At 38.4% G+C, this 27,660-nt stretch overlaps 1 protein-coding gene across 1 annotated transcript in view; it reads left to right on the plus strand.

Moving 5' to 3' along the window:
* Smarca1 (SNF2 related chromatin remodeling ATPase 1) overlaps nt 1–27,660 on the plus strand; it is a 630,075-nt gene that overhangs the window by 449,099 nt on the left and 153,316 nt on the right. The window contains exon 25 of the mRNA XM_074063783.1: nt 8,857–8,914. Coding sequence (XP_073919884.1) covers nt 8,857–8,886 — 30 coding nt within the window. The 3' untranslated portion in view covers nt 8,887–8,914. The remainder of the gene's footprint in view (nt 1–8,856; nt 8,915–27,660) is intronic.

Here is a 27,660-nt window from a genome sequence, read left to right on the forward strand (position 1 = left end):
GAGTTTGTACTTTAGTTTTGTGACCCTGTTTGTGCTTGAATATGATCATCCAGGCTGCTGTGTGAAGTAGGAGTCTGTATAGGGAAGAAGAGTATATCAGAAAAATTAACCAACTTTAAGAACCAGCCAAAATAAGTTATTGAGACTTCTTCCAGAATAGTGCTAGGCTTGGCCATTCTGTTGTTTGAACTATTTTACAACTTCACTGAAGCAGAGGTTAACTTGTAGATTTTTGCCCAATAGAGGCAGATACCCCCTATGATTATAGTTATGGCCTTCTTGCATATTAACCCCCTGGGTTCTGCATTTAACCCAGTAATCACATTCTAATGCTATCTATAAATATTTAGCCTCTCAAATGGTCTTTGAACCAGATTTAAAATCTTATTGGTCCCTGCATTAATTAGTGAATTGACTAAAATCTTTGACATGTGTTCACTTATTTTCATTTGAAAGTCACGAGTTTATCTTTTTGAATATTTAATTTTACCAAGTGGAAGCAGGCACTCTATGTTTAAAAAGTAATAAATAGCTATTGTGCTTACTTCATTAAAAAAGAAAGGCCAGTGCAGTAGTCTAGGTGAACAATGCCAGTGTCTTGGACTAGCGTGGTAATAGTGGACATGAAAGGAAGTGATTGGATTCCTTAGTTTTGGGAATAGAGTGAATTCCTCCTAGTAGTTCTGAATAATGGAAGATCAGGGAAGGAGTAATCAAGAAAGATTCTGAGGTCTTTGGCCTAAGTAACTGGTGGTGCCATTGAGTAAGATGGGGAAGATAGGAGGTGAACGTTTTGCCAGAGCATATAAGGTGGAGAAATCAGAAGTCCAGTTTTAAGTATGTTAAGCAGAAGTGTCAATTGGTCATCCACATGAAAATGTGAAATGGGCTCTAGGATGTCTGAGTCCAGAACTTTGGTTGGAATTATAAACTAGAGATAAAGATTTAGGTGTTGATAGAATTTTGGTGATATATAAAGCATGGTTTTAGATGGAGCTGGAGTTCTCAAGCGGCTTTAGACAAATGGGGATGATTAGGCTCCACTATATATTCAGTACATTTGGCCTGGAAATCTCCTTATCTACCACATGATCCAAGTGGTGATGTTGATACTGAGAATCAGTGACCTAGAGCTGGAATTGGTAAACTTTTTCCATAAAGCACCAGATAGTAAATATTTTAGGCTTTCTGGGTCATATCGTCTATCTCAGCTCTGCTACTATACCAGAAAAGCAGCCACAGACATAAATGGCTGAACAAGGCTGTATTCCAACAAATTTTTATTTATAGAAATTATTGCATGTAAAAAATATTTTTTCTTGTGACTTTTTCAACCATTTTAAAATGCAAAAATCATTTTTAACTCATAGGCTGTGCAACAGGCAGTAGGCCTGATTTGGCCCATGGACTATAGCTTGCTTACATATGACCTAGATTAGTGGTCTTTCAAGAGACATGGGGATATAGTATTAAAGTATCTCTTAATGCTTACTGTGTCTTTTTCATTAAATCTTTCTAGTTTTGTAATTTCTATAATATAATCTCCTGACAACACATATGTGGGTCTTTCCCCATGCCAGGCCCTGTTCTAAGCACTTTATATATGTTAAGTCATTTAATACTCACAAAATTCTGTGCTAATAATAGCCTAATAACATTCATGTTGTAGATGAGGCAATTGAGGTGCAGAGAGGTTGAGTAGCTCACCCAACAGCACACAGCTGCTAACTAGTAAAATCAAGATTTGATTTTCAGTCAATTTGGTGTCAAAGTCTGTCTATTCTGCTTCTTAAAGGTTAGCGTCACTTTTCCCCATGCCCCCTCCCATCTTTCACATATATACACACATTCATATTTTATAAATAAATACCCAACTATTAGGGGAGGATACTAAAAATATTTACCTGTGATGGAGTCATAAAGATATGGAGGCCACTATTCTAAAACATAGGGACTATATTTGTCAGCATTTACTGGAGAAACAGAGTCAATAGGATCTCTCTCTCTCTCTCTCTCTCTCTTTCTCTCTCTCTCTCTCCATTTCACACACACACACACACACACACACACACACACACACACACACGAGACTCAAGACCCAGGAAGAACCAATATTTCAGTTTACATCCAAGGGCAGGAAAGGACTGATATCCTGACTTGAAGGCAACCAGACAAGAAGAATCCCCTCCTACTCACAGGAGGGGGAGGGTCAGCCTTTTTCTCCTATTCATGCCTTCAAGTGATTGGATAGGGCTACCCACACTGTGGAGGGTAATCAGCTTTACTAAGTCTATCAATTCAAATGTTAATCTCATCCAGAAATACCCTCATAGACAAACCCAGAATAATGTTTGACCAAATATCTGAGTATACTGTGGCCCAGTCAAGTTAAAAAATTTAACAATCACAAGCACTGTCTTTTACTAATTAAACCACTGCTCATCCTTCTGCTGTTGTGAAACTGTATCCTTTCCCCCAAAAAAATAATACATACAACACACACACACACACACACACACACACACACAGAAAGAGTAATTAAGTATCCCAAGACAAGACTATGGCTTGGTACACTATGAGCACATCTAGCAAGTTCCATTCATTTAAATTCTCTCACTACCTCCATGTATATATATATATATATATATAATTTTTTTTGTGGTACTGGGGTTCGAACCTTGGTACTTCCACTTGCTATACAAGCACTCAACCACTTGAGCCATGCCTCCAGCCTTTTTATGCTTTAGCTAATTTTTAGATGGCTGTCACTTTTTGCCCAGGCCAGCCACTAACCATGATCCTCTTACCTTCTCCTCCTACCTAGCTGAGACTAGACATACACCACCAAGCCTGGCTTGTTTTGATGAGTTGGGATCTTCCTAACTTTTTCCTTGGGTTGGCCTCATTCTGTGATCCTCCTAATCTCTGCCTACTGAGTAGCTAGGATTATAAGGCATGAGCCATCAGCATGGTCCTCAGTCTAAGTGCCTTTTGATATTTAGCTTTGTAAAAATTATTCTATACTCACCAACTTTGCTAATTAAAGTAATCCTGGTCTTAAAAACCAGGAGCATTACTGACAAATATATGTTGAAATATTTTTGAAATGAAATAGAGTTATTGGCTCTAAATAGAAAGCATTTTATAAATCTGAATTTCCTCATTATATTTGCTTAAAGGGAGGCATGCCTCAAGGTGCTTGCTTGTTCCCCTTGATCAATGAGGATTTCTGCTTGCTAAGTAAGTGCAATTTTTAATTTCATTTGTTTTCTCATGTGATGCTTTGTCAAAGCAGGGTGAATTTGAAGGCTAAACTATTTGGAGGCAAGTGTCCTTTTGGTTTTCCCTAAACCCTATTAGTAACTTTGATTCTAAACCCGTTGAGTTTTCTAAAAGATATGCAGGTAGGAGAAACAAGAAAGGTAGTAGGCAAAGGTCAGTGTGGATGGGGGCAGGGGGTCCCATAGCAATGCTCTCCTCCATTTCCTCTGCAGGGTGGTACATGGGGGGCAGTACCATGATTGCCAGGGTGCAATCAGAGCCCCAGAGCTGCGAGGTCAGCAGGAGGAGGCAGGGTCAATTCTAGAGAAGATAATTAGTCTTAGCCTGAGAACTTCCACCCTCACAATCTCTGTTGCCTGCCTGCTTCCTGTGTATAAAATATGTACGTGAGTGACTGGGGACAGAGGAAAAGAAGTCTCAGACAATAATGTGTGTGGTCCTACCCAGCCCAGAGGGGAGGTCTGAGAATGTTTCACTGAAAAACCAGGGAAGGAAAAGAGATGTTTGCAGAATGGCAAACAGTGGAGCCCTACCAAGAAAGTCAGTCAGAACAAAAGGGGAGACAGAAATACTGAACTCTCTGAAATGTGATGGGGACAACCCCTGCCCCGGCCCCCGTGCACAAAGTCTTGAGCCCATTTCTTGCTCTTGTAGACTAAAGGGATCTGGGTTGTAACACACTGAATCCCATGGGGCCAGAAGAGATAAAGAGAATGCTGGGAGCTCTGTCTAGCAGATCCAACAAAGAGGAGTTATTTGAAATAACAGAAAGCAAAGAAAACAATAGATCACAAGGACTGGGGCGGCCAAGCAGAAGAGCCCTGTACTATGGGAAAGGCGATGCAGGAAACGGCATATAAAGCAACCATAGTTTCTCTAACAGGAGGCTTTTGCTTTATTTTTCATCTCTCATAAGGTGTCAACTTAAGAAAACCTCACAGCTCCTGTGGGCTGCTGGCTCTCAAAGGAAAATGAATTATTTAGAATTGTGATGAATAGTTCATCAAACCTGCCTCCAACAGGGTTGCTGCTTAGGCTCAGAGTAATTGGCCAGAAGCAGAAGGGGGACAGGCCCTTATCTCAATGATTCTTTCTTCTCCTCCTCGGGGGGGCCATGAGTGAGAGGGTGAGGGTGACTGCCTGGGGTGGACCTTTCATCCCAGATGAGAAGAACAGGAGAAAGGAAAACAGAGGTTATTCCCAGGACAGGCCTGCAGGAGGAGCCAGCGTCCTTCAGTGGAACAGATGTGCTACAAAGGGAGGGTTCTTACTTGGGAGGGCTCCAAGGAGCCTCAGATTCCACCCTGAATCCCAATCTGCATCCGGTGGAGTAGGCGGCAGGTGCTCCCAGGCCATTTGAGCCTGTTTTCCCTGTTGGCGGCCATGGGGTCTTTGGGGTCTGTACAAGGGAAGGTTATCTAACAAAGAAACCTGTGATGCAGTATCCACCCACAAAGCTGTGCTTCCAAGTCAGTCTCTAAACATCCTTGTTTTGCCGCCTATTTTCTCTCCCTCCTACCTCCATCTCTCACCCCCTCCCACCCCCACAAAGGTATAGACCCAGTTTTATGAGACAGATTCCAGCCTGAAGAGGCTGCATCTTTTTAAAGGCAAAAAAAGAACAGCCAAGATCAGAGTTTATAAAATCACTGTCAGGACTGGAAGAAGACATACAATAACTACTAGCCTCAGTCCCATCAGCAGATGAGGAGACAGGTAATATAATGTGGTCCTTTTCTTTAGTTCTCTACTGTATGCAGCTCAAATCAGGGTTCTGCTCCTAAGCTGTTTGACTTTAGACCGTTTATATAAGCTCCCAGAGCCTTAGTTTTCCCTGTCTTTAAATCGGAGATGATAGTGCATATCTTCTAAGGATACTGTGTAAATTAAATGTGCTAACTTTTGTAAGGTTACAAAATGCTCATGTAGCATTCATACATTTTATGAATGCTAGCTGTTACCGTTGTTATGTGTTTTTACTATGCTTACACATTTGTCATAGATCACATGAGGAACCGTGAATTTGAATGGCTCTGGGAAAAATAAATCCTATTTCTTCTAGCAATATATAGCTTTCTCATCAAACTATTGTTACCAAGCTGTTGATCTCTCTGTCTTCCTCCTTTCTCTCTCTCTCTGCCTCTCCTCCCTCATTTCTTTCTCTTTCCTTCCTTCCCTCCATCTCTTCCTTACCTTCACCTTCTACTTCTCCCTCTTCCCTTCCTCCTTCCTTCTCTTCTGCATCTTATATTCTGGAGGATTTTCCAAAATGTTGTGGAAATGTCTGCTTTATAACAATAAGCTCTATTTTTAAAAAGAGATTCACATTATATATCCAAGCCAAGTTGGCTACAACTTCATTACAAACCATTCCAAACCTAATTTTACTTCACACAAAGAAGAATAATTTAACTATATGTATGGATAAAAAACAACAAATGTCCCAGTTGACTTCTGTTCTTCCAAAAGATTTAGAAAATCATTTAGTACAATTATTCCTAATATGCTACCCATCAGCCCTGAGACAGTTCTGTGAAAAACAGCTGTAGTCATTTCACTCAAAGTAAAGGATTAAAGCTTGGCACCAGTGGCTCATGTCTATAATCCTAGCTACACACGAGGCAGAGATCAGGAAGGTTGCTGTTTGAAGCCAGCCCAGGCGAATAGTTCTCAAGACCCTATCTCAAAAATACCTATCACACAAAAAAAGGGCTGTTGGAGTGGTTCAAGGTGTAGGCCCTGAGTTCAAGCCCCAGTACTACAGCAAAAAAAAAAAAGTAAAAGATTAAGATGAGAACTCTGACAAGGCCTGCTTTGCAAAGTTACTCTGAAACTAACATAATCCTTTTTCCATTGTTTGGAATTGCCTCTTTTGAGAGATGAAATGTTCTGAATAGGAATGCATTGTAAAGTGACATAAATTGCAAATTTGGGGCCACTGTGTGTAGGAAGCTCATAAACTCAGTTGCAAAAGGCTCCTAGCAATTATGGTTGGCAGTTCTCTGCTTAGTGCCACAGTGTTTTCTGAGGCTGAGGGCAACAAGCTGGCTGTCAGCTGAAGAGCTCGGTGTAAGTGCAGATAATCCTCAGGGTTCTATATGCAGGAAGCAAGGTGTCTGTGGCCAGGAGTTTTCCAAATGCCCACTAATGGGTTGTGGCTGTGTTCATACATTCATTTACCTGATGTTTACACATAGCATCGTGGTATTTTAGGCAATGAAACTCCAGGAAGGACCAACACACGGTCTCTGCTCTCAGGGAGCTTACATTGTAGTTAGAAAACAGGCATATGCAAGGATTCTAAATTAAGAGGCAAATACTGGGTATGTCTGGCAAAGTGCTGTGGTGGGTCCTCCATGCCATCTGTCTTTAATTATCTGACCAGCTTCATGTGGAAAAGAGTTTGATTTGTTTCCCATAGCTGTTCAGGACATAATGAAGAACTAAGAATAAAAATAATTACATTTCGTGTGCTGGCTTTGTGCCAGACGCTTTATACATATTCCCTTGTTTAATCCTTACAGCAACTATATTAGTCCACATAGGCTGCCATAATAAAATACTGTAGACTGGGTAGCTTAAACAACAGAAATCTGTTTTTCTTACAGTTCTGGAGCCAGAAAGTCCAAGATCAATGTGCTAGTCAATTCAGTTTCTTGGGAAGGCCCTCTTCCTGGCTATGTGCCTAAGGCTGTTCCTAGATCCCTGTGTGTGGAGAAGAGCAGAAGGGAAATAACTTCTTTTTTGTAAGGCTACAGTTCTATCAGACTGGGTCCAAGGCTTATAACCTCACTTAACCTTAACTTTCTCCTAGAAACCCTGTCTCCAGATATAGTCCATTGGGGGATAGCGCACCAACATATGAATTTTGTGAGGGGACTCAGTTTTTTTCCTGGCAGCTACCCTGTGCCTTAAATGATGATTTATTCCTGTTTTAGAGATGAGGGAACTAGGAATCAGACAGGTTAATTAACTTTCCTCATATTGCACAGTTGAGCAGTTGTACAGATAGGATTCTGTTGCCTCTTGGATTAGTGGCACCTCCCACTGTATGGGTAGTACATTTTTATTATAAAATTTTTATTAGAATATATTAATTATACAGGGGGGATTCATAGTGAGAGTTTGGATTAAGCTTATATTGTACATTAGTTACATTGTCCCCACCATCTCTCTCCCACAACCCCCTCGCTGCCCCACTTAAAGCAGTTGCAAGAGGTTTCTTTGTTTTATTTCATGTAAGTATATGAAGTCCATCAACCACATACCCTCACCTTAATCTCCTTCATTCACCCTTCCTCTCCCACTAGTACCCCCCGACACACACCGTACCTATTTTACAGTCCTGTTTTTCATTATTAATATTTATGTTGATGTTCAAAGGGGTTGGTTACTGTATGTATCCTCGCTATGGGTATACTTTATTTTGATCTGTTCAACCCTTTCTATTACTCTCCCTTACCAGTTTACCTCCCAACCCTCCTTTTCAACAGCTTTCAATACACATCCTTATATCCTCTACCTTCATAGGTATTCTGTTTTATGATATTGTTGATGCTCTATCATTTTCTTTTCCTTTCCCTCTTTCCCTGAGTTCCATAGAGTAGTTCCACTATTACAAACATGTTCCGCATATGAGTGTATGTATATATGATCATGATAGTTTTTGTGTATATGTTTATCTGTTGGATCTGTCTTCCACATATGAGGGAAAACATGTGGCCTTTGTCTTTCTGATCCTGGCTTATTTCACTTAACATGATGTCCTCCAATTGTATCCATTTACCTTCAAATCAGATGTCATTATTCCTTATGGCTAAAACTCCATTGTGTAAATATACCACATTTTCTTGATCCATTCATCAGTTGTAGGGCATCTGGGTTGTTTTTATAGCTTGGCTATTGTGAATAGTGCTGCAATGAATATTGGTGGACAGGTGTCTCAATTGTATCCTGACTTATGTTTCTTTGGGTAGATGCCCAAAGGAGTGGTATCACTGGATCATATGGCAGTTCTATCTTTAGCTTTTTGAGAAATCTCTATACTGCTTTCCATAATGATTGTACTAATTTGCATTCCTACCAATGATGTATAAGGGTTCCTATTTCACTGCATCTTTGCCAGCATTTGTTGTTGTTATTGCCCTTGAACATGCTGTTCTAACTGGGGTGAGATGAAATCTGAACATAGTTTTGATTTGCATCTCTTTTGTAACCAGGGGAGTTACATTTTGAGTCAGTACAAGAGAAGACTTTGATGTTTGGAATGGTGATGGTAACATGTTGAAGGCAATGGTGTTCCCCTCATTGACAATGCTAAGGTTTGGTCAGGTGCATAGAGGAGACTCTTGGATTGAATGGAAGGTTGTATTGAAACAATGTCTTTCCAAATATGCCACGTGAGGTGTGGGCTTTGGGATGTCCATGTCCATCTCCTCCTTTAATTATAGCCACTCAGAGTTGATCTACTACAAGGCCACATTTATTGAGCATTTGTCAGGCACTATGTATTGGTTCATTTAATCATAAGCATAGCACCATGAGGTAAGTTACTTTATTACCTCTATTTTACAGATGGCAAAAACCAGTGGCATGGAGAAGTGAAGGAAGCTGTCCAAGACTGCATAGGCGGGTAAGTTGTGGAGTTGGGATTTGAACCCAGAGCTGCTTGGCATGACAGCCTTATTCATTATGTAGTATGCCAACCATCTTCTCACTTTCTTTTTTTAGAAATACTGTGTTTCTTTGAGACATCATGTGAATAAAGAGTAATATGAGTCAAAAATTCTGAAAATTACTACAGTCTCTGGAATTATCAATTTTCACTGTAGTTGCCCTCCAGGTTTGACTGGTCAAGAATCTCCTATGACTATCCAGTTAAGTCATAACAAGCAGTTTTTTGGGTACTTATTATGTTCCAGACACTTAACATATCACCTCTCATTTAATCCGCATTGCAAATCTGTAGGTTGTATATTAAAATTATCCCCATTTTCTTTCTTTTTTTTTTTTGGTGGCACTGGGGTTTGAACTCAGGGCCTTGTACTTATTTGGCAAGTACTCTACACAAGCCACACCCCCAGCCCTTTATGCTTTTAGTTATTATTCATTTAGGGTCTCATGTTTTTTTGCTCAGGCTGGCCTCAGACCATAATCTTCCTACCTATACCTCCTTCATAGTTGGTATTACAGTTATATATCACAGTACCTTTTCATGTTCAGATGAGGTCTCATTAACTTTTTTCCTGGACTGAACTTGAGCTGCAATCCTCCTGATCTCTACTTCCTGAGTAGTTGGGATTACAGACCTGAGCTACTGTACCTACTCTCCCCATTTTCAATATGACTAAATGAAGATAGAAAGAAGTTAAGTCACTTGCCCAAGGTCATACAGCTAAGTGATGGCAGAGATGGGATCTTAGGCCTGTCAGAATCAAACTGTTGCATCATACATCAATGGTACTTCTAACTTCAATTGGTAAAAGACTGTGTCTTTACTATTTGGGATGCTTAGCACTACCTAGTAGCTTTTTAAATGGTTCACCATTGCTGAAAGTATTAAACAGAGATCAAATGGCCAATATCCTACATAGGCACTATAGAGAGGGCTCTTGGAATGGATGGAGGAGTTGTATTAGAGTAATGATTTTCAAAGTGTGCTCTGAAAACCATAAGAATTCAATGCACCTCCTTGGAGGCTGCTGTGCTCTGAACTTAACTTTATGGGTACTAACTAATTTAGTTTCTATAATAATACCATTCAGAGGTAAGTACTGTTATTTTCTCCATTTTACTGGTGGCAAAAATGAAAAACCCAAGCCAAAAACAAGAGTCAGAAAGAAATGAAGAAACTTGTACAACAAGGTCACATAGGTCAGTAACTGGTGCAGATAGAATTTGAACCCAGGCTGTCTGGCATGAAAGCCTGTACTCCTTACACACTATACCAACAAACCTTTCAATTTCACATAAATAATAAGGTTCTTTGAAGGCATTCATGTAAATATATTTTACAATCCATATAACTTTATGTGAACTTAAAAGTTTTCAAAATGACAACAATTATCTGGATTTTAGAACTCTAAAAGTCCATGATTTTAAGTTTCTTTGTTTCAGCAACGGTACTTTGGGGTGGGTCAAAACCCCACTGTGACTCTTTCTACCTTGGTAAGAACTTGGTCACAATCTCTGACTGTACACGTGAATCTTGCCCTTGCCTTTGTTAAGCCAGTGCTTGTTAGGTTTGGCCATGGTTGTACTGGCCAACCAGCAAGTTCCTGCAGACTAACCTGGTCTCCTGGTTCTGGATTTTGTTTTCTGGTTCACAGTGCTTGGCTGGAGTCCATGGCATTGCTACATACTGAGCACAGGTGATTCATTGATCCCACCCAGCGTGAACATAAACTGGGATTAAGGTTAGTTGAACCCAGCTGCTAAACTGGTGGAGCATGTGAACTTAGGCAGCCTCCTGGCAAAAGGCTCTTCCCTAGTGAAGAGCCAGCCTGGAGTGATAGACTTAGACAAGTGTTTCAGACAGCCCTCATTATCTAAGTAGAGGGGGACAATCACTGTGCAGTATGGTTGTCTGTGTGGCAGATGTGTCTCTTGGCCAATATTGCCAAAGACTTATGTCTCAGTGCTGCAGAGAGTAGGAGGAATGCACATAAAAATCCAAGAGCATTGGTTCCTACATAATTCCATGACTCACCTAGGCTTGGGCAGTGCTTTTAGGTGTCTCCAACAGAGTCAAACCCAAATGACAAGGTCATTTGGTTATTAATATGGATGGAATACCCATGGAGTTCAGAGTACAGTGCTTGGTTTTCTGCTGAGTAAAGAACATGAGTTTTTATCATAAAGAGAATATAAAATAGAGAAGGAACATGGTTTTTATCTGGCAGTGTAAGAGGAGGAAGGGAAAAACATTCAGCATTAAACAAAAGTATGCATGGCCAGAAAGCATTTGATTGTATAGAGATTGCATGCAACACTGCTATCAGGGATTCACTTTTATATTGTCTAGATAAAACTAGGAATACCTACCTTGAAGGGTTGTTGAATGGATTAAATAAGAACATGTATACAAGTGGGTATAAAATGCCTAGTTTGGTGACTATCATTTAAGAGTCCTGATAAATGGAATGTCCTATTTATTAGAGGTAGTATTAGTACTGTAATAGTATATATAGAATTGCTTTTATCATTATAATTAGAACCCATGAAATATATTGTTCCATTTGGTGAAGAATGTGAATCTAGGGACGATCTTATTGTGGTTATGTTTTCTTTGCTATTATGAGCTTCAGCAGCTTAATCCATGTTATAATCCTATTGAATTTTTTCCTAGTGTGGAAAGGGATTCCTTTAGAGCAGGAATGTCTCTCACACCAAATTATGTACTTACTATGAAAGAGAATCACATCTTCCCAGCTCTATTGGACAGTCTACCATAAGATATGAAGCCACTGTAAAGATGGACGCTAGCTTCTACCTCTGGAATGAGTTTTTCCCAAGGTCATAGATACCACCCCTTATGTTGAGCACACGGGGGAAAATTGATGCACAATCTTCCTGTGTAGAATAAAATAATAGCATTTCCCTTTTTAATACTGGTCACTAACCAGTATTATAGTTTGGTTGAGCTGGAGTGAGAAGCAGGAAAGGAATGGGAGCAGGGAGGGTCCAGATGGCTCATCCTAGTTGAGGTTCTGTGGAATATCAAAAGCCATTTTATTCTCCAATATTTTGCAGCTAGCAAATATCCCCAGACTCTGCACTGAGATGTTTTACTTCAGTTTTTAAGCCTGGGCACATTTCAGGGCCTATTGAATCCATGTGCTTCCAATTGATTTACATTTAACACATCAAATGTTGTTTTGTAAAAGAGATTTGATGTCCAGAGCCTGCTGAGCTGCTTTTATGAACATTTTAAAGTCTTTTTCTTTGAAAGGATTGAAACCTGGGTGGTACATTGTGTTGTTTGCAGCCTCAGAAGGCCACAGGGTGCTGGAATAGTTGAGGGTATCCTGGGATGGCCTGTCTCATGTAGAGTGGTGATCTGGGGGAAGTGAGAGACTGAAGAGAATTGTGGATCAGATATGGGTGTGGCACATTCTTTGTACCTGGCCCTGTAGATGTCTGAAGTCCCACATAATTGCCTATTAAAACCTAATCCAAATCTTACCTTTTTCAATGCATTTTTCCTCTGTCTTATTCAGACTTTATGTTCCTCAATTTCTTAACTGTTATAGTTCAAACTGCATTGATGGGCACAGAGATGTACCTTGACTGAAATGTTACTGTGGCCAGGGGTTGTGGAGTGGGAGGGGCCTGTTGGAAGAGGAACAGTAAAAACCATGAAGAGCCATTAGAGTTTAATGAATATTAGGTACGAAGTACATAATCAAGCAGTTCTAAGAACAAGTGCCCATGAGTAAAGTTGAGGAGCAGAAAGCATGAGGGAGTGGTGAGGATTTGGGGAGAAGTACAGCATGTATTTTTTTTTTATCTAAAATCATTTAAAAGATGTGAATGCTGTGCAGGCCAAACGAAGCTTATCAGTGGGACCACTTCTCCATACAAATCTTCACATTGCAAAACTTTAGTCTAAATCAACTCTCAAAAGCAATGAGGACTGAGAACTGCAAAATGACTTGTCAAAATGCACCCAGCTAGTAAATGTCAGAAAGAGACTCCAATCTCAGTTTTTTGACTTAAGTCCTTTAAGTCTAGTGCTTTTTGTCTTTGTCTTTATTTTATGCTGCTTCCTTAGGTTGAATCTTATAAATTAGAAAAAATGAGAGACACAACATATGAAACCAGTGAAGGAAACACAAAAGACTGAGAATTGACAGAGGAGAAAGTGTGACAAAGTGGCCTGGGCATCAGAACTGAGGAAATACACAGCAGGGACAAGCTTATCAGAAATTGGAGATGGTTCACAGAGGGTGGGCCATCAAATCACTTCTGGGCTGGAGGTGACAAAGAAAACTCACAGGAGCATAGTGGTGTGTGTGAAGAGGGAAAGCGATGGCAGCAGGCAGCCCCTCTGAAGAGTCAGGTGAGGAAGTCTGACACAAACATTTAAACTTACCTATAGTTGATAATCAAGTTAGCATTTTAAAAGCATATCTAGAACTTTCTAAACTAAAGAGTGAAAAAGACAATATTTGTATTTACTTGGAGGCTTCAATTTTGAGCAATATGATGTATGCGCTTACGCATTTGGGTGTGTATGTGCATACTTCTGTGTTTCTAGAACTGTACGTTAAATACTACCATATGTGTAAGATCAGATGTTTGACAGACAAGAAAATGAGTTGGACTGTATAAGAATTTGATTATATATATATATATAAAATCAAATATATATATATCCCCTAAAATTTGACAGACAGCTTCTCCTGGGGAAAATTGTGCCATCCACAGGCATCACAGTCCTCATTTAATTGTATCTAATTTTTACCTGCAGTTAGAAGTTGATATTATGTGCACCTGTGAGGTGCAATTTTAGTACCTCTGCTTTCCTAACAAGGTGTGTGATATCATTTAGGGGGCAGCAGATACTTTAATAATATCTCCAAAGTGGCAACTTTCAGCTAAATTTAGGGGACCCACAAAGTAGATTACTTCAGGGACATACTTCTTACATATTGGGGTGCTAGTTTCAAATCTCAGCTCACAAATTTAGATTTTGTTTTTGTGGGACTGGTATCTGAGCTCAAGGCTTCACATTTGCAAAGCAGGCGCTCTACCACTTGAGACACACCTCCATTCTATTTTGCTCTGATTATTTTGGAGATAGGGTCTCCAAACTACTTGTCCAGGATGCCCTCAAATCACAAGCCTCTCAATCTCAGACTCCCAAGTACCTAAGATAACAGATAAGAGCCGCTGGCAGCCACTACAAATTTAGATTTTTATAGTTCAACTTTTATTTGAGTCCTTAACCCCGCAGGATGGCAGAACTTAGTATCATTCTATTCAGGAAGCTCTTCTTACTTTTCTAGTGGTGTGTACACTAGGGAGCTATCTTATTCTTAATGTCATCCAATGGCTCCATTATACTTCCATGCTTCATTTGAGAACTTGGAAATCATTCTGCTCCTATTTACACATGATTAGGCACAAAAATTTCTTTCCCTCTCCAATCCTTAAGCCTTTGGCAATGAGGCAGGTTGCAAAGATCCCCTTGCAAGGTTCCAGTCACATCTATACTTCCTTCTCAGAATCTCTCTTCCTTTCTCACAGTGAAAGGTGTAAGAAAATACAAAATTCTTGCCCCCTCAATAAATATGTTCAGTTTACCCTCTGTCCTCTCAAGTACCCTCAGAACATCAGCTTTTAGACACCAGAAGTGAATAACTTTTGTTTCTGCTTTTGGTTAGTCATCCCCTTGTCTGAGGCAATGAATGCTGAACTGCTGAAGTGATGGTTGTATGAGGGTGGTGGTGATTGGGGTACAGACTTGACTACTAGGAGAAAAATGATATCAAGCAATGTAATCCTGATCTAAAAGTCTCTGTGATTTAAAAATATCACCACACATCATTATTTGTCCTTTGTTGCTAAAACATTCTTCTTGACCTCCTATGTATTCTTAGAGTTTTCAAAGATCAAGAATAAGCTTTTCTGGAATAAGTCATGCCATCTCATTTCTAGTTGCTGCTGAGATTGTGGAGTGTGGCATCAGGAGCAGTTTGTGGCTTGGAACTCAGCAAAGCAGCCCACAGAGTTCTTGGATAGAACCAAATCCTCCTTTGTACCCTCTCTCCTTTAGTGTCTAGTTCAGTTGTTGTTCTGCATAAAGACGTGGTTTAATGAATTTATTTTTGAAGAGGTGATGTGGTTTCAATGTTTGTTTTCTCCAAAGATCATACTGAAATTTAATTGCTATTGTAACAAACAGTATTGGGAATTGGGACCTTTAAGAGATTTTTTTAGGTCATAAGGACTCTACCCTCATGAATGGACTAATATTGTTATCCAATGAGTGGTTTCTTCCCCTCTTGTGCTCTCTCTCTCTCTCCCTGTTCCTCTATCTCCTTTCTTTTTTCTTCTTCTTGCACCATGCAATGCCGCCCACCATGCTATGAGACAGCAAGAAAGCTCTTGCTAAATGCTGGCACTTGATCTTGGATTTCCCAGCCTCCAGAACTGTGAGCTAATAAATTGTTCTCATAATAAATTACCTAGCCTATGGTATTCTGTAATAGCCACACAAAGTAAACTAAGATTAGGGACTAAACTACCATTGTACCACCCCAAAGAAGTACTATGTTTACTTTTTGGCAAGCTTGACATTTCTAGTTGGAAGTACAGGTATCATTGCAAGTATTTTCAAAGTTTAACACTTCTGACTACAAAGTGTGTGTGCACACATAAATGTGTTTACATAGGGAGGTAGGTCAAGAAATAACACAAATAACAAGCAGAGAGAAAATAATTAAGGCAGTCTAGTATAGGGGGCCATAAAATATATTCAATTTCAGGAAACCAATAAGCACTCAAATTATTTATAGGAGAAATAGAAAGAAACGGATGCCTGGAGGGTTAAAATAGAAAAGTTGGCTTTGTTTTCAATAAGAGACAGAGGCTTGCAGGACAGGGGAGAAAAGAAGCTGCAAATGTTAATTTAAGCTCTTTCTCATCTCTTGCTTTCTTCCCAACCTACCTCCTCATCCTATGGTGAGAAATAATGACCATGTTCTGCACTTGGAAGATTGGGTAATGAGAAGCATGGTGAAAGAAAATGACTTTCTCAGCTAATTGTCAGCAGAGGTTGAAGAACCCACAAGTAGTGGCTCCCAGGGTGCTCTCTCATACTCTTCCAAAGCAGCCTACGGGCAGGTTAACTCGGCTGGGCAGATCCCTGTGAAAATAGGAGCAAGGGAGTGGTTGTAATTTGGGCAAGGTAGCTTTTCTTTGTTCCCCAGCTACAGACTGAATGCAGGCTATCAGCTCCATCCCTGTGGATCATCTCAGTCTGAGCCATAACCCTGGTCCCCTAAAAATTCAAATCCTAGTCATAGGTAGAGCATTGCCCACAATCTGAGGCCCTAACCCTGATCACATAGACTGAACTCCATCCCTATGGCTGCAGCCATAGATTGAGGCCCTGACCCTGGGATATATGGACACCGACCCTCAGATAAATGTGTTATGGGTCATCAAGGAGACCAGGAAGGAAGATAAAATGTAGTGTATTTCCATTAACTTTAGAAAATGAACTTACCCATGGCTAATAGTACAGGCACAATCTGTTTTTATGTGACAACAAATGACACCATAATGCTTTTATACTAGAAGCCACAAGGAGAATCTCGCTAGGGGGAAACTATGAGAACTGGTGTTCCTAGTGCTGAGGATAGAAGTTAGGACAGAAGTGACAAGGTCTCTTTGAAATGATATCTACCTTTCTTTTCATTTGTTAAGAGGGTAGCACTGGTATTTGTCTTGCTCTGCTCTCTTGTATTTAAGATACTAAGGCCAATGGCCATCAGAACCATTTTTGAAAATGGCATGTAGTAAGGGAAGCCTCTTTCTCTTCTACTCTGCTTTCTCTCTCTCTTTTGCAGTACTGGGGTTTGAATTCAGGTCTTTCCACTTCCTAGACATGTGTTCTACCACTTGAGCTATGCTCCCAGCCCCTTTTTGCTTTAGTTATTTTTGAAAAGGGTCTTGCATTTTTGCCCAGGGCTGTGGACCACGATTCCCCTAACTATGCCTCCTGGGTAGCTGAAATCAGGAATGCCACCACACCTGGCTTACTGAATGAGATGGGGTCTTGGTAATTTTTTACTTGGATCAGACTCTGTGACCTTCCCAATCTCTGTATCCTATGTAGCTGGGATTACAGACATGAGCCACTGTGCCCAGCCACCTTTTCTCAATTTGTAAGTTGTTCATCACCAAGTAGTTTGTAATAGTAAGAGAAAGCAGATTAATATACACATTTAGTTTTAATTTAGGCTTTATTGAGGAATAATTTATATATAATAAAACAATACTTTAAAAGTATAGTTTAATGAGTTTAACACATTCATACACCCATGTAATCATCATCAAATCATGATACAGAACACTTTCATCACCTCTGTCTTTTATACCCAGGCAACCACTTACCTGCTTTTTGTCACCATAGATTAGTGTTTTTGTGGTATTTCAAATTAATGGAGCTAATGGAGTATTTTAACAATTTTTATTGTATGTGTTTCTATAGAATTTGTTTTCCCTCTTTATTGAGGTATAATTAACAAATAAAAGTTGTATAAATTTAAGATATACAATGTGATAATTTTTATATATGTACATTGTGAAATTTTCACTGTAATTAAACTGATTAGCACTTCTATCACCCTCACATAGGTACTATTTATGTGTGCTAAAAGTACTTAAGACATACTTTCTTAGAAAATTTTAAGTATATAATACAGCACATTAACTATAGTCACCATACTGTAAATTAGATCCCCAGAACTTCTTTTCTTATAACTGAACTTTTGTACTCTTTGACTAATATCTTTCCATTTCTTCCCTTTTCTCCTCTGCAAACCCAACCTCTGGTAACTGTTCGACTTTCTATTTCTGTGAGTTCAAATTTTTGATGCGGCACTTAGAAGTAATACCATACAATATTTGTCTTTCTGTGGTTTGGCTTACTTCACTCAGAATAATGTCCTCCAGGTTCATTCAAATTGTGATGAATGACAAGATTTCACACACACATACACATACACATACTCTTACACACACAGACACACTGTTACACACACACACACACTCCCATACATACACCCTACATTTATTTATCTGTTCATCTTTCAACAGAGACTTACATTGTCTGTATCTTGGCTATTGTGAATAACGTTATAACAAACATGAACATATAGATATCATTTGAAGATAGTGATTTGAATTTCTTTTAAATATATACTTATTCGTGGGATTTGTGGATCATATGATAGTTGTACTTAGAGTCTTTTTGAGAAAACTCTATACTGTTTTCCATAGTGGCTAGACTAATTTATATACCTAAGGTGTATAAGGAATCTCTTTTCTTCACAGCATCATCAACACTTGTTGTAGCTTATCTTTTTGATACTAGCCATCCTAACAGATGTGATGTGTTATCTCATTGTAGTTTTTTTTTTGTTAGATTTCATTATGTGTATACATTGTTTGGGACATTTCTCCCTCTTGTGCGCCCCCCCTCCTCCCCCTTGCCCCCACCCCCTCGCTTCCAGGCAGAACCTGTTCTGCCCTTTTCTTCAATTCTGTTGAAGAGTAGACAAAAGCAATAATAAGAAAGACATAGCATTTTTGCTAGTTGAGATAAGGATAGCTATACAGAGAGATTCCTAGCATTGCTTCCATGCACATGTGTATTACAACCCAAATTGATTTGTATTTCCTTATAATGAGTGATGTTGAGTATCTTTTCATATACTTGTTGGCCATTTATATTTCTTTATAGGAAAAAAATGTCTATTCAGGTTCTTTGCCCATTTTAAAACTGGGTTATTTGTGGAGGTATTGTTGGTTATCGAGTTGCATGAGTTAGAATGTACTTTTTAAATACCTTTCACTAAACATGAAGTTTTCAAAATTTATCCATTTTATGGTGTGCATCAGTAGAGTGTTAATTTTAGATTTTTCATAGATGCTCTTTATCAGGTTGCTGAGGTTTTGTTTTGTTTTGGGGTTTTTTGGTAAAAAACAAGATTGATGTTGGATCTAGTCAAATGTGTTTTCTTCATCTTTGAGATGATTATATATGTATATATATATTTACATATATATTTCTTTTAAATCTGTTACTATGGTGCATAATTTTGGTTGATTTTTACATATTAGATCAACCCTGTAATAATGGAATAAACCACACTTGGTCATGATGTAGCATCCCTTTTATTTATTGTTGGACCTGTAATAAGTAATAGTGTGCCTGTTTATGAGGATTATTGTTTATAGTTTTATATTTTCTAATGTTTTTGTTGTGTTTCCATAATAGTAATGTTGGCTGCATAGAACAAGTTAGAAGTGTTCCTTTCTCTTTGACATTATGGGAGAGTTTTTATTAAATTGGTATTATTTCTTTAATGTTTGATAGAATTCCCCCATGAAACCTGAAAACATCTGGGCCTGGATTTTTCTTTCTGGGAAGGCTTTTATCTAAAAATTCAATTTCTTTCATAGGTATGAGACTACTGAGGTTATCTATTTATCCTTAAGTAACAGTAGTGTCTGTTTGAACTACTTTGGTAGTTTCTTCTTTGCAAAGAATTTTTTAATTTTTCCTAAGTCATCACATTTATTATCCAAAATTGTTCCTAATGTTCTCTCAACATCCTTTTAATAGTCACAGAATCTGTAGTGATGTCATCACTCTGATTCCTGATTATGGTAATTTATTTCTGCTCTTTTTTTCTTATTCTTTCTGGCTACAGGTTTTATTAATTTTATTTACCTTCTTGGAGAACCAGTTCTTGGTTTCACTGATTTTTCTGCATTGTTTTTCTGTTTTTTTTTTTTATTTCCACTCTACTTTTCATTATTTTCTTCTGTTTATTTGGGATTGTATTTGCTCTGTTTTTCTAGTTTCATAGGTAGATATTTTCTCTTCGATTACTTTATTAGCTGCATCCCACAAATATTCAGATGTTGTGTTTTCATTCTCATTCAATTCAAAATAATTTCTCATTTCTTTTTAAATTTGTTCTTTAAACTATTTGGTCATTTATAAGTGTATTGTTTAGGTTTCTAATGTTTGGAATTTTCCAGAGATATTATTGATTTTTAACTTAATTCCATTTTGGTCAGAGAACATGCCTTGCATGACTTGAATCTTTTAAATTTTTTGAAATTTGTGTTTTGGTCCAGAATGTTGTCTATCATGGTAAATGTTTCATGTACCCTTGAAAAGAATCTATAGTCTTCTTTTGTTACCTGGAGTACTCTGTCTGTGTTGATTATATGCTATTCAGTTCTTCTATATCCTTGTCTATCCTGGCTGATATTCTGTATGGTAATTCTATCAGTTGCTAGGAGGGAAATATTACAGTTCCCAGCTATAATTGGTGATCACTCCATTTGTTTTATATATCTCAATAAATATTATCATTTATTGTTTGATATTCAGTGTCAAAAACTATCTTTTCTTTTTAAATATTTTTTTCTTTTATTCATATGAGCATACAATATCTGGGTCATTTCTCCCCCTTCCCCCCCACCCTCTCCCTCTCCCCACCCACCCCTTGGTACCTGGCAGAAACTGTTCTGCCCTTATCTCTAATTTTGTTGAAGAGAGAGTATAAGCAATAATAGGAAGGAACAAGGGTTTTTGCTAGTTGAGATAAGGATAGCTATACAGGGAGTTGACTCACATTGATTTCCTGTGCATGTGAAAACTGGTGAACATTGTTATTAGCTATGGAGTAATTGTTTTTTTGGCAGTACTGGGGTTTGAACTCAGGGCCTCATGCTTGCTAGGCAGGTACTCTACCACTTGAGCCACTCCCTCATCCCCTATCTTTTCATATATAGTCATGTTTCAGTATTCACAGAGGGCTTCCTTGGGTACCAAAGTCCACATACTCCAATCCCTTATATAAAATGAGGTGACATTTGCATATAACTTATGTATGTACTCTCATATACTGTTAATCATTTCTAGAAAACATATAATGTTTAAGATAATGTAAATGTTACATAAATAGTTATACTGTACTGTTTATAGAGTAATGAGAAAAAAAGAGTCTGAATATGTTCAGGGCAAATGCAATTTTTTAAAAAATATTTTATAACCAGAATTGGTTGAATCCTTGGGTGTCGAACCTGTAGATATGGAGGGCTGCCTGTATTTTCTTGATCATTACTTGCTTCAGGCAGGTTAGTTGCTATTGTACCTTAGATAGAAGTCTAAGTCCTGGCAACATTTATTTTATATACAAATGTTTAAATTTGGCTTCCAGACTAATGCTACTAAAACTGTTCTTATAGGGGTCACTAGCAACTTAGAGTTGACAAATTCAGTGGGTGATTTCCAATCCTCTTCTTTTGTCTCTTGGCAACATTTGTCTCTGTTAGACCAGGACTTTTCATTTTGAAATATCCTCTACCTTTGACTTTTGTGAAATTACACACTATTTTGGTTTTTCTCCAACCTTGGTAATGCCCCTGCTTAGTCTATTTCATGAGTTCAACTTCTTGTACTTCTATAATTAATATAATTATTTTAACAGATAATAAAATTATTAATTGAAACTTTCCTGGATCCTAGGTTCAATGTTAATTGGTACAGAGATCTCAATGTCAACATAACTCAAACAAAAATCACCTTCCTCATTTCTAGATTTCATAATTATTTTTTGTGTTTCTTTTCTCAATAAATGCCTTCCATTATTCCTAGCTGGACATGTAGTTTTTATCCTTGATTTTTCCCTTTCTTTCAGCATTCCCACCCAACATTCTTGTCTGATGACAGAGAGTGATATCTACAAAATATTATCAGGGCCAAGTATTGTAGACAGGGCAACCCTGACTTAAATGTATATCAATACAAGTTATATATAAAGGTTTTAATCTGGTCTACCCTTGATGGGGGAAATAGATAATATTTTTAACTATGGCCTGAACTTACTCTCAGCAGCCCCATTCCCATCTAGGTACTACTCAAATCTTGTAAGTTCTATCTCTTTCATATCTCTTTTCCACTCTTCTATATCCATAGAAACGTTTTCAGTTTAGCACTAATGCCCAGAACTATCACACTAAGCTAATCTACCATTCTCTTGCCTCAGCTACTGATCTTAATCCATTTTTGTTACTACAGTGACATACCTGAGGCAAGTACTTTGATGAAAAAGAGGCTTATTGTGGTTCATAGCTATGGAGGTGCTGGTGTAGAGGCTTCATCTTGTAATGACTTTCTTGCTGGCAGTCCCACAGAGGAACAGAGCAAGAGTCATGGAGTACACTTGTGCTCTCATCTCTCTTATAAGCTTCCAGGATTTTACAATGGGGGCTTCACCCTAATGACCTTATGTAGTCCTTGTCACACCTCTAAACTCCATCTCTAAACACTATCAGCAGATTCAGTTTCCATCCTCTTTCTACCTCACAATGGGAATTAAATTTAACACATTGAAACTTTAGGGAACACTCAAATCATATTCAAATCATAGCATTCCTATAAGAGGCTCCCAAGAGGTCTCCCTGCTTTTACTCTTACCCCCACCTTTCTCTCAATCCACTCTCAAGTCAGCAGTCCAAATTGTCTTTGAAAAACGTAAATCGAATCATACTATTGCTTGCTTTAAAGTCTCTAGTGATTCCCTTTGCATTTCAAACAAAATTAACATTCCCTATCAGAGTCAATAAGGCCCTGCATAATTTTGCCATTGCTTGTCTTTCCAGTTTTATCTTCTGTCATTTTCCTATTCTCATGACTCTGTCTAGGTAATTTGTATTTATCCATAAGAGCCCAACCCAGGTGTCACCACTTGCAAGAAGACTTCCTTTTCTGTAAAGTTGGTTTCAGTGACTTTTCAACATGGTTATATACCTCCCTGGACTTATGACACTGTTCATATTTTAATTGTGATTACCAACTTAATTAAGCTAGTTTGTTTGCCTCCCTTGTTTTACCATGAACTCTTTGAAAGTAGGAACTTTTCTTATTGATCACATGTTCCTGATGGTGGTCATGATTTCTAGTACATGACATATTTTGGGGACAGATGACTAGATGATAAATTTGACCTACCTTTTAAGAGGATGTAGTACTTTAAATGTGTCTTAGAACCGTACCTATATTGCCCTCAGATTTTCTATTCCTGAGAGGGGTACAGAGGAGGGAGAGAGTACTTCCCTATAGAGTATTCAGGAGAGAATTCACAATGAAGTGATATTTGAACTAGGCTTTGGAAAAACAGGGTTTTTAAGGAATGAGTTATAGAGAGGGGCGTTTTTAAGTTTAAGGAACTGTATGAGCTAAGCCTAATTGCATGTTGTATATTTGGGAAGAAAAAATAGTTAAGTGTCATTAGAAGAGAAAGGGTTGATATATAGAGCATAATAGGAGATGAATCTAGAGAGCTGGGTTAAAGTTCCAAGATTAGAAACTTTGGATGACATGCTTTGGAGTGTGGGCTTTATTCTGAAGGCTCCAAGGGGAGTATTTTTCTGTTCTTTATCATGCATTCTTGATGATTTGAAAGGATAGGGCTACCTTGAAGACACAATGTTTTATCTTTTTCCTTTTTCTTCAGAATTCATCTTAGAAATTGTACTATAAGTCAAGGCAGAAAGATGATTTACTTTTATAAACATCTATTTTGTAGGCAACTTTTTAGAAGTACGTGATTTTCTTTCAATGATATGAATTTGAAATATATATTGAACTAAAAATAAGTGATTTAAAAAACATCCATTGCTTTGTCTATCCTTGCCATGGATTCCTTCATAGCAGAGGTAAATGACAGTTCACTACATACTAAATGGGTAAACTGTCAGCCTCATAGGTGATACCTGATCCCCAAACACCTTAAATTATGGGTGTAATTCTTAGGGTCAGATGTAGTAATCAACTATGTCAATCGTTATCTGTGGCAATAAAGGGCACTGTGAGTTAGTGGGGCGGGAGTAGGAAGAGAAGATGAACCACTGAGCTACAATGCAGAACTGAAGCCTAGTTTTGTTCTGACTCTGGCTAACTGTGTGATTTTGGAGGAGTCACTTCATTCCTTTATCTTTGAGTTTCTCTAACTGCAAACTAAAGGTACATTTTTTGTCAATAGTACTTAATCAAAACATGTTATTTGCTGAAGGAGCATGCCCTTTCTCACACCAATTTATTTCTAGTGAGTTATTCCCATGATCATTTTGCCACCTTACTTAGTTCTGATTAGTAGAAACAAAACAAAAACAAAAAACAAAATCATTTTGCTTCACATAGTGCTTTATTGAAAATGCAAGTCAGTTCCTAAGATAACTGTTCCCCATTTAGATCCATTGTCCTAGTCACCTCATTATTTCTTCTGTTTATTCACTCTGGGTGGGGAGCAAGTAATCTAATCCACTCTGGAAAAATATTGTTCAAATCTATATATTTTTGTTTTGACCTTTTCCTAAAATTGGGATTTGAACTTCTAACTGCTTATAGGATATTTCCACTTAGATTTCCTACAGGCATCTCAAACTCCAACTATCTCAAAATGAACTCCTTACCTTTGAACAACAACAACAAAACAAGCAACAACTAGAAGCAGTTCTCCTCTGTTTCCTATCTCATTGAATGGTAAAAGATATATAACTTAACATCACCTGTGCCTCTCTGTCTACCTAATCTGAAATCCCTAAACCTAACCAATTGCAGATGCCTTCACATATACTAAATGGGTAAACTGTCAGCCTAATAGGTGATACCTGATCCCCAAACACCTTAAATTATGGGTGTAATTCTTAGGGTCAGATGTAGTAATCAACTATGTCAATCTCTTACCTCTTTCTTCTTCTTTCATCTCCTACTATTACTGCCTTCACATAGGCCTTAGTTACATCCGGTTTAATCTTTGCACTTCTATTTGCCCTCCACACTCCTATCAGAGTTATTTTTCTAAAGCATGACTATCATCTTGTCATTCTCCTCCTCATAAACTGCCACTCTCTCCATTTTTGTTGCTTATATAATACAATCCAAATGACTCCACTTGGCACCTGAAACCCTCCACAATATGGCCCTAGCCTACCCTTCTAGGCTTATCTACCTTTTGCATTCTAGGCTCCGTATTTGAAGCATTTCCTATTATTTCTTTCCCTTATGCCTTTGTTGGTGTATTACCTTCTGTCTGCAATGTATTTTTCTCTATCACTGCCTGGTAAAATCCTTCTTCTTCAGTCTGTCATGAATTTTGCTCCTCACATATTTTTTGATTCTTGATTTTGAAATTATCTTTTTTTTCAGTATTTGCGTTTTAACTCAGGGCCTTGTGCTTGCTAGGCAGGCACTCTACCACTTGGATCATGCCCCCAGCCCTTTTTGCTTTAGGTATTTTCCAAATAGGGTCTTGCATTTGTGCCCAGGCTGTTCTGGACCCCAATCCTCCTATTTGTGTTTCCTGCATAGCTGAAATGAAAGGCATGAACCAACATGCCCAGCTTATTGATTGAGATGGGGTCTTGTAAGCTTTTTGCCCAGGCTGGCTTCAAATTGTGACCCTCTAGTCTTTGCCTCCAAGTAACTAGGATTATAAGAGTGAGTCACTTGCCCAGCCTGTTGACATTTTCCATATTGATGAGATTCCCTGCTGTGCTGTTTGCTGCTCATTTATTCTATTCCTCAGAAGGTGCCTGTTGGATTTTGTGTTCTGTTTTCTGTGAGGCTGCAAGATGGTTAGAGATGCCTTTAAGATGTCAAGTGGTATGCACACATGTATGTAAATGAAAAAATGAGACCTCTTGAAATGATTTCAGTAATGGGGGGAGAAAAGAGAATGATGGAGGGGGTGAATTCAACTATGATATATTGTAAGAACTTTTGTAAATATCACAATGTATCCCCAGTAAAACAATAATAAAAAAGAGATGTCAATGAGCAAGATAGTTTCACAGTTGGCAATCAGGGCATGACCATTTCCCTTTCTTCCCAGAAGTTGCCAGCCTCTAGGGCCACTGTCCTTTATCCTAAATCAAGTATTCCATCTGCACAAAGACAGACTTCCATTGCCATTGTCTTACTAACAGTGGAGAAAGAGCAGGAGGATACACAGAGCTCTGCTGCTACAATAATTTTGGTGAACTTTTAAATAACCTTGTTGTTTTCCCCTGTGCCATGCTTCTTCTCAGATTTCATGGTCTTCAAGAGTGGAGTACCCTGTGCAGCTTCTACCCTTTGTGCAAACAGCTCTCAGTACCTAAAATATACTTGTCCTAGTGTGCTGTTTCCCTCTTTAGTTTGATGCATTTGCTTTCAATTTTTCAGGGACTCCTCAGATTTCAGTCTGTTAATAACAACTCTTCTTTGTTTTGAGCTCAGATATGCATTTATTTTACACACACACACACATTTCTTGACTTTGGTGGGAAAAAGCGAAGGAGAGAATGGTGTGAGGAGTTAGGGCAACTGCCATGAGTATTTCCTCTGCCATTTTGAAACCTGGTGGTACAGATTGAATTGCACCTTGAAGTCTTTCTTTTTCCAATGTCTTCCAAGTCAGCTGTCAGGGACTTGAAATTCCTATCATTCCTTAATCTTCAGTGTTGATGCTTTGGGGACATCTGTGAGAATTCAACTATTATGAGTGTTGGTTATTACCAGCAAAGAGACCTTAGCTTAGATCACAGGACTCTTTGGGATGAATATTGAGCCAATTAGTTATAATGGTAGGGGATGAGAGGACTTGGTAAAGAGATCATAAGGCATAATCTCTGGATAGGGTTGTGAGGAAAATACCCAAGCACTCAGGACACTGAGGAATCAGGGGGAGGGTGGGATGGAGAGTCAGTGATGCCACAAGCCAGGTTTCATTGGTAGCTAAGTTTAAGTAAAGTCCTGTGTATATTGTTTTGGTTTATATATGAGAATTGTTGGCAAAAATTGGGTATTTTTGTTTTTTTGTGGGGGAAAGACAAATATTAACATTGTATCAAATGACACTGTGAGATTTATAATTAGATAATAGTGGGTGTCTCCTGAGAGAACTGTTAGTTTGCAAATGATTCTCACCAGATAATGGTGGGATCAATAAAACCTGAATAATTAAAATTCAATACTACTATGTCTCTCTCAATAACACTGTGAAGAATGATGTATGACAAATTTAATTGAGTTTGTCAGACACCATGGCCACATGCATAGATCACGGGGATATTTTTAGAGTTATGTATTTGATTTTCTGATGAGGCTTGCCATGGGGCTTTTAACATTCGAGGTTCCCCCTAAGCTCTGGAGTGCTGTGCTCTGAAAGTGTTGACAAGGCCAGGGAACACTGACCTGACTTTGTGCTGAACGTCAAAAAGTCTGAACATAAAATGGCATAGTGGAAGTGGCTGCTAGCTGAATGCATGGAGAAAGTTGATTTTGGGGGGTAAAAGTCTAAAAGAGGAAAAAAAACCATCTACCATTAAGCAATTTTATTTCTCATAGCATTTGGTTAGCCTCTGAAGAGACAATTGTAGAGTAACTCAAGCAACTTGCATTCTAGTTCTGATAGGGTAATGTCATCTGTTTGCTTTTTCTTTACAATTTTATCAGGGACAAGTAAGATAAAAAGTTTTAAAATACTTTGTAAACGCTGATGCATTATGATGTGAGTATGCAAAGTGTTATATTTTTTTGCTATCATTATCTCCATTCCTTCATATGTTCATTCATTCTTT

The sequence above is a fragment of the Castor canadensis genome, chromosome X (assembly GCF_047511655.1).
Source record: "Castor canadensis chromosome X, mCasCan1.hap1v2, whole genome shotgun sequence".
Classification (NCBI taxonomy): Eukaryota; Metazoa; Chordata; class Mammalia; order Rodentia; family Castoridae; genus Castor; species Castor canadensis.